This window comes from Salvelinus namaycush, chromosome 21 (genome assembly GCF_016432855.1).
Source record: "Salvelinus namaycush isolate Seneca chromosome 21, SaNama_1.0, whole genome shotgun sequence".
NCBI lineage: Eukaryota > Metazoa > Chordata > Actinopteri > Salmoniformes > Salmonidae > Salvelinus > Salvelinus namaycush.
Window position 1 is genome coordinate 21592886 of NC_052327.1, and position 8390 is coordinate 21601275.

General features: G+C 45.3%; 1 protein-coding gene across 1 annotated transcript in view; it reads left to right on the plus strand.

Annotated features, from left to right (window-relative positions):
* Positions 1–8145, plus strand: part of jph3 (junctophilin 3) — a 49523-nt gene extending 41378 nt beyond the window's left edge. Inside the window, exons 3-5 of the mRNA XM_039018197.1 lie at positions 2008–2132; positions 5757–6706; positions 8065–8145. Coding sequence (XP_038874125.1) covers positions 2008–2132; positions 5757–6706; positions 8065–8145 — 1156 coding nt within the window. The remainder of the gene's footprint in view (positions 1–2007; positions 2133–5756; positions 6707–8064) is intronic.
* Positions 8146–8390: the final 245 nt, after the last annotated feature.

The following is an 8390-nucleotide window of genomic DNA, read 5'->3' on the forward strand; positions in this document are numbered from 1 at the left end:
CCTGGCTCTCAAGACTAGACAGGCTATGTGCACACTGCCCACAAAATTAGGTGGAAACCTCCTGCCAAATGTATGACCATATTAGAGACACATATTTCATTCTGATTACACAGACCCACAAAGAATTTGAAAACAAATCCAATTTTGATAAACTCCCATATCTGTTGGGTGAAATACCACAGTGTGACATCACAGCAGCAAGATGTGTGACCTGTTGCCACAAGAAAAGGGCAACCAGTGAAGAACAAATACCACTGTAAATACAATTTATATTTATGTTTATTTATTTTCCCTTTCGTACTTTAACTATTTTCACATCATTACAACACTTTCTATAGACATAATATGACATTTGAAATGTCTTTATACTTTTGGAACTTTTCTAAGTGTAATGTTTACTAGTAATTTGTATTGTTTATTTCACTTTTGTTTATTATCTATTTCTAAACATACGTTTCCCATGCCAATAAAGCCCTTACACTGACATTGAAATTGAATTGAGAGAGCGATGATCACTGCATTATGTCTGAATCATGAAACTCTAAATCACAGGTGTCAAACTCATTCCACGGGGGGCCGAGTGTCTGCGGGTTTTCGCTCCTCCCTTGTACTTGATTGATGAATTAACATCACTAATTAGTTAGGAACTCCCCACACCTGGTTGTCTAGGGCTTTATTGAAAGGAAAAACCAAAAACCTGCAGACACTAGGCCCTCCGTGGAATGAGTTTGACACCCCTGCTCTAAATGAACTCATGCAGTGCTCTGGGGCACAGTAACACTGAATGGAAGATTCCTATCCTCCCTCGCGCTGCCTCCCTTCCCTTTCGCTCTCATTCTCTCTCTTTCGCTCTCTCCCTTTCTCTCAATATTTCGTTCCTGCAGTTGCTAGGACAACGGTCCAGGAGAGGGCTAGTTCCCAGTGTAGAGCAGGAAATGGAGCTCTATCTCACCTCAGCTGCCTCCTCACCCCCATCCTGACCACACCCCTCTCCAACACCCACTAATGTGTCCCTACCAAACACACCAAGCCAGCCAACACTTTCGACACATGGCTAACTAAACCTAATAAACAGAAAAATGTACAGACTATTAGTCACGCTATAACTCATACAATATCTCTCTCGCTCGCTCACACACACACACATACATACACAGACACAGATACACACAGTGCTGCGAGTTCTCTGATATGTCCGGCATGGCTCTATTGCCAGGGTGAAGAGAGCCAGAAGCAAAAAGAAACAGAGAGGCAAAAAAAAATCAATAACCATCGACATGCAATACTGCACCAAGACAGTTCCTGCACAAACAAGGAGGAGAGAGGGAAATAGAAAAGGAACGAGACTGAATAGAGGGTGTGGAGAGAGAGAGACAGAGACAGAGAGAGAGACACAAAGAGAGAGAGACTAGGAAGAGTGGTAAAAGCAAAACGACTTTGTCGGCATTATGTCATGCGAGCTTAAACAGAACTATCCATTTGAAGGGATTGTTAAGTGCACATTATCAACAGGCCTCTATTCTTTTATAAGACCACAGTAGCATGACAGAGAAAGATGAAAGCCTGGGGCTGTCTGTCTGTCATCATATGTACTGTACAGTCAGTAGGCTACCTCACCAGACTGCAGAGAGGAATCTGAGGCTAACGTGGGATTGAAGGTAGGTAAAGAATATGACAGAGATCAATGAGAGAGCAGCCAGATGAAAACAGAGGAGACAGTGATTATGGCTGGAATACAGGGTGGACTCATTGTTTCTGCAGGTGCATTATTTATTAGGCTATCCCAGCTGGCCAGCCTCTTACTACTTAGAGGGCCTGACCTCAGAGTGGCTCTTAGGAAAAGGGAAATTGGCCATCTATTATATTTTAAGCACAACAAAAAAGCTGTACTTTCCAATACACTTACAGTACAATCACAGTCAGTCATATCAACATGCCCCGTTTAGTTGCTGTCTGGAATTTATTTCGATTTTTTATTAATATTATTATTACCCCCCTCCCCCCCAGGACGGCCCATGCACAGGGGAAGGCAGAGGCGGCCATTGGAGCCAGCCAGAAGGCCCAGGAGGAGTGTCGCCTCGCCAGGGTCACCGCCAAAGGGTTCTCCCCCTCCTTCCAGCACCGCGAAAACGGTGAGTGTGCCACCACTCACTGCCGTGATCACCATCCCCATGGCAACCATCAATACAATACACCAGAAGCACCAGTTTTGAAGACACACAGTCGTCTTTTTATAACCACAAATGCCAATGCACTAATGCTATTAGTCTATTTGACACTTACAGTGTGTCACTTTATGTTATCAACTCGAAATGCTGAGAGAAAATACTGTATCAAAGGGAGGCAACCACCTCATTGTCACGTATGTCTCCTGAACATGTAACTAATGGAGAGAGGAACATGTAACTAATGGAGAGAGGAACATGTAACTAATGGAGAGAGGAACATGTAACTAATGGAGAGAGGAACATGTAACTAATGGAAAGAGGAACATGTAACTAATGGAGAGAGGAACATGTAACTAATGGAGAGAGGAACATGTAACTAATGGAGAGAGGAACATGTAACTAATGGAAAGGACCTTGTAACTAATGGAGAGGAACATGTAACTAATGGAGAGAGGAACATGTAACTAATAGAGAGGAGCATGTAACTAATGGAGAGGAACATGTAACTAATGGAGAGAGGAACATGTAACTAATGGAGAGAGGAACATGTAACTAATGGAGAGAGGAACATGTAACAATGGAGAGAGGAACATGTAACTAATGGAGAGAGGAACATGTAACTAATGGAGAGAGGTACATGTAACTAATGGAGAGAGGAACATGTAACTAATGGAGAGAGGAACATGTAACTAATGGAGAGAGGAACATGTAACTAATGGAGAGAGCAATATGTAACTAATGGAGAGAGGAACATGTAACTAATGGAGAGAGGAACATGTAACTAATGGAGAGAGCAACATGTAACTAATGGAGAGAGGAACATGTAACTAATGGAGAGGAACTTGTAACTAATGGAGAGGAACATGTAACTAATGGAGAGGAACATGTAACTAATGGAGAGAGGAACATGTAACTAATGGAGAGGAACATGTAACTAATGGAGAGGAACATGTAACTAATGGAGAGAGGAACATGTAACTAATAGAGAGGAACATGTAACTAATAGAGAGGAACATGTAACTAATGGAGATAGATAGGAGAGAATGACAAAGTAAATCAGGTGTCAGTGTCAGGCGTGTGGTTGCTATAGAGTATGTGCTCGTGCCCAATGGGACCGGTTACCCACAGTGCAGTGCAGGCCATGAGTGATGGAGGCAGCAACAGGAAGCTGGAGGGAGGTCAACAATGACCTTTCCAACAAGCCCACGCAAGGCAGGCTGACTGACACACACACACAAACACACACACAAACATACACACACACTTCCTGACATATACTGTCCCGAGCATGTTTTTTTTGTCCACGTAACTGACGATACCTTGATAGCTGTTTTTAATGTCATGACATTATAAAGAATCACAGTCACAGATTCCCTATAAGGCTGGGTTTATCCTCAGAGCCATGGCAGCAGATTGTCCTAACCGCTCTTTGGAAAATTGTTCATTTCAACAAGCTGCTATGGGCGAATAAAACGTAAGGTTACTATACTGCATAACCCCGGTTCACTGATATTATGAGGGAGATATCTCACAAGAGGGATTCACCAGAATCTCAGAAGCTCGAAGAACCAATCACGCACGTCTGTCGGAGACAGGGTGAGTGGCAAAAGGTGACAGTAGGTGTACTCTGCGCCACAGAATAATCCTGACGTATAGTCTGTGTAAGTGACGGGAGCAAATGCCGTTCTGATCAAGACGTGAAAATTCTGAAGGGAGGGTCAAAACTGTGTCAGAGATAGAAACACTGTCAGCAATTCAAGGTAATTTATGTGAACAATGCAGAGTTGTGGGTTCCACACTCCATTTATTGGCTTCCCCTCGTGACCTACGCCCCAGCCTGTGAGTGAGGAGTGTGTCGTCATCACTTTCCTCATTGCCACTACCTCAGGGGAGTGCCAGGAGCGAAGATTGAGGGGCTCTTCCGGTGACAGAGAGCCAAGAGACATGCTTAAAGATGGCGGCGGAGGAGATGGCTGCTGTTTTATGTGTTTTTTCGCGTTATTTGAAACTTATTTTGTGCATAATGTTTCTGCCACCGTCTCTTATGACCGAAAAGAGCTTCTGGATATCAGGACAGCGATTACTCACCTCATACTGGACAAAGATTTTTTCTTTAACGAGTCAGACGCAAAGGTTTTACTTCAGACACCTGAGAAGGCCTAAATCCCTGTCATTCGCATGAAGAAGATACAGAGATATCGGGGACGTAGGTCGGGGTGCCTTGTAAGGATCCGATTGCAAGTGAGTAACCCGCCTCTACCATCAGTCTTATTAGCCAACGTGCAATCATTGGATATTAAAATGGATGAGCTCCGATCAAGACTATCCTACCAACGGGACATTAAAAACTGTAATATCATCTTATGTTTCACCGAGTCGTGGCTGAATGACGACATTGATAACATACAGCTGGCTGGGTTTTCTGTCCATCGGCAAGATAGAACAGCTGCCTCTGGTAAGACAAGGGGTGGCGGTCCGTGTCTATTTGTCAATAACAGCAGGTGCACAAAATCTAATATTAAGGAAGTCTCGCCTGAGAGTTTTCATCTATATTTTTCATAGCTGTCTATTTACCACCACAAACCGATGCTGGCACTAAGACGGCACTCAACGAGGTGTATATGGCCATAAGCAAACAAGAAAATGCTCATCCAGAGGTGGCGCTCATGTTTGAAACTTTTCAGAGTGGTTCCTCTAAGAACCTTTTCAGAGGGGTTCCTCAAGGAACCTTTTTGAATTTAAAAGGTTCTCCCACAGTGGCAATCGTTTTGAACCCCAAAAGGTTCTTCAAGGGTCATTTTCTTCTATGAGTGTACTGTGATGTGTTGCAGAAGATAAAGATTGTGTAAGTGCTGTGACTGTCTGGGTGCAGATGTCTAGGAGACAACAAGGTAAGGTAGGCAATGCAGAGAAAGAGAGAGGTCATTAGAGTAACTGAGTAGAATGCTTCACGAGCTCCCGATCTCACTTTGGTTGTGCTGACTTGAAAAGAGGCAGAGTCTAGTCTACAGACAGAACAAGGGAGGTCACGAATAGTCTGTCTAATTTAAAGAGGTATTATGTGCTGTGTGCATGATTGCATAATAGAATGGGGACGTCAACTACACGCATCTCTGGAAAGGAAATTAGGTCATTTAATTAAAGTCAATGTGTGGGGTAATGGTTCCTTCCAGATGCACGTCCCTTTGATTTCCTTAACATTATACTGACATCATCTGGTTGACATTAGCAGTACAGTTGTTCATGGCATTCACGGGGTAAGTTGGTCTCGCCCATAAAGCAGATGTTGGACTACATGCATGCAAAACAGAGAATAGCTAAATAACTCTAAATCATTTACTTTGAAATGGAACTATGCCAATGTTTTGAAATGTGACTATCCCAAAGTTGTGTGTCATGCTGTCCTGACTCTTTGTCTCTCTCCCTGTGTGTCTCTCTCTCTCTCTCTCTCTCTGTGTCTCTCTCTGTGTGTCTCTCTCTGTCTCTCTCTCTCTGTGTGTCTCTCTCTCTCTCTCTCTCTCTGTCTCTCTCTCTCTCTGTGTCTCTCTCCCTGTGTCTCTCTCCCTGTGTCTCTTTGCTGTTGGTCAGGAGTAGAGGTCCAAAGGCCAAAGCATCAGAACTCCAGTGACAACGACATTGAGGTGATCTCCGGTGGCACGGGGCCAGACAGTCCTGAACTCTACATAAAGGGCACCACACCCCCCAACCTGACCCCTGACCTTAGCCCTGAGGCCAGCCACCCCTCCTCACCCCCCTGCAGCCCCACCACCTCCAAGCCATACCGCACCAAGAACGCACGCTTCCTGCGGCAGAGTGCTGTGGACGACGCTGGGAGTGGTGGCGGTGGGGGCGGGGGAGGGGGCAGTGGTGGCCAGGAGATCCAGGTGCTGATGGAGGGCCGTGGAGGGGGGGAGTACCTAAGGGCCAACAGCTGGAGCGAGGACAAACGCTCTTCTAAAGAGGGCAGCAGGGGGGGCAGCAGGGGCAGCGGTCGATCCACCACCCCATCTGTCCAGGACGAGGCCAGGGGCCGCACCAACGGCCACGGCCATAAGCACGCCTCCTCCAATCACAAGTCTCGAGAGCATGGCTCGTCCAATCACAAGGCCTCCAGGGACCGATGGTCGGACTGCCCGTCAACATCGTGGAGGTCCCAGCGGACGCACAGCGGTGACACGCGGCTGCTGGAGCAGGATGAGGAGAAGCTGAGCAACTACGAGATGGAGATGAGGCCGCTGCAGCCCATGGACTCCAACTCCCAGAATCCCTATGGGTTGGGAGAGGAGCGCCATGGTCACAGTGGCGAGGCCCGCTCTCACACGCTGCAGAGACAGCGGCCTTCTAAGACCCGGGAGGGCAGGGAAAGGGAGGGACCGGCCCCAGACTCAATGCAAAAGCTGGACAGTCTGAGCAAGGGGGACAAGTTGGAAGCTCGGCCTCTGCGCAGGGATCTCACCCTCTCCCCCCCACAAAAATCCTCACCCATTGCACTAGAACACGACGATGACAAGAAACTAACCCAGCTCAAAGCAAACTCGGTAAGGACGCCTCCTCTCACCCACACATTCATAGCCACGCTTAGTCATATAATTTGCTTGTCATGTGCACACATGCAGAAAATCACACACGCGTGAGTAATCACTTGCATGCAGATGTTAACTGCATTTACACAGCATTCAGACACAATTGTACTGTAATCAATGATAGAAGAGCTATGAATGTATCATTACTGTGCAAAGTACAGACATAATAACAGAATGAACTCATACAGTAGCTATGTACAGTAGTAAGTGGGAGCATCCGGGGACCTGTTGTAGTCTCCTGATAGGCAGGTGCTCTACACAACACAGACGCTATGGTTGGACACTCTAACCTCCCACATCCCCTCCACCGCACCACACAGCCTCAGCTAGCTATCTCCCACTGCACCTTAGTAACAGCAGATTGGCAAAGTAGCTCCTTCCACAAAGCATCCCCGCATTGGCTGCCCCACGCTCTGTTGCTAGGAAACAGCTTATGCCTTGCTTCAGCAGTAGCCAATCAGTGGACGTGTAATGGTGACTGGAGGGGGGGGGGGGGGGGGGGGTTGCAGCCGCAGAGAGGCGAGTAATGCAGCTGACTTGTGTAAGACAGGTTCACATGAAACACAGCTACATTCACGCATAAGCAGACACAGATTCTGCAAGTGATCGCATTGTAGAACACTTTTGCACAAAGCTCTCCCCTATAATCTATTCCAGCAGCACAGTTAAACATATAGATATCCACGAGGATACGCCAACAGGGCACATGGAGCTAATGTCAACGTATCACACAGACAAATGGGATCAGTGAACTGAGCCATCTACACAACATGTCTGGCATGGAGAGTGCATCACCATAAAGACAGGGTCACTGGCATATGAAATGCATCAATTATACACAACATACATATCCTTCGGGAATGATCATTCAGTTGCATGGTGTAGAGTAAACATAGCTGTTGTTAGAGGCTACCAATGAGCATGTGAATTACAGTTTAAAGTATTTTAGATGTCATACTATGGATTCAACTTAAGTAATTGCTTTGATAATTACATAGGTCATTTGTAATGCTCTTTCCCTTTTATGAGTGCTCCAGTCCTATACATTTTCCATGGCAGAGTTACAAAAACCCATCAGTTAGATGTCCCTAATAGTCTGCTTTTTTAACATGCTGGCTCTCAATAACACTGAGAGACTCATTTACAGTACATGCAAAGGCAGTATCTCTCAAATGAACCTAAATACCAACATTAAATAAAGTACACATTTGCTGTGCCTTTGCTTTTGTGTGTGTGTACAGGTAGAGCTCTGTGTGTGTGTGTGTGTGTAGTCTGAATTAACATGTTTTATTCTCTCCCTCCCTCCTCCACAGGGCTCCAGCTCAATTCTGGTCGTCATGGTGATTTTGCTCAACATTGGAGTCGCAATTTTGTTTATTCACTTTTTTATTTAAAAATGGATTGCCTATTAAATCCTATTATTATCTATGCTATTATTATAACATATTATGAGTATTATCATGACTATACAGCCCTTGGCCATTTGACACTATGTAAAGAGTACAGTAAGAGGATTAACAATATGGGGATAAAGCTGGTTCCCAATGCCCAGATTTCAGATAAGCAGTGATCTGCAAAAACAAAATATATATATGTAAATTCTTTCTCTCCCTGACATTACCTGTTTTTCATCTTAAAG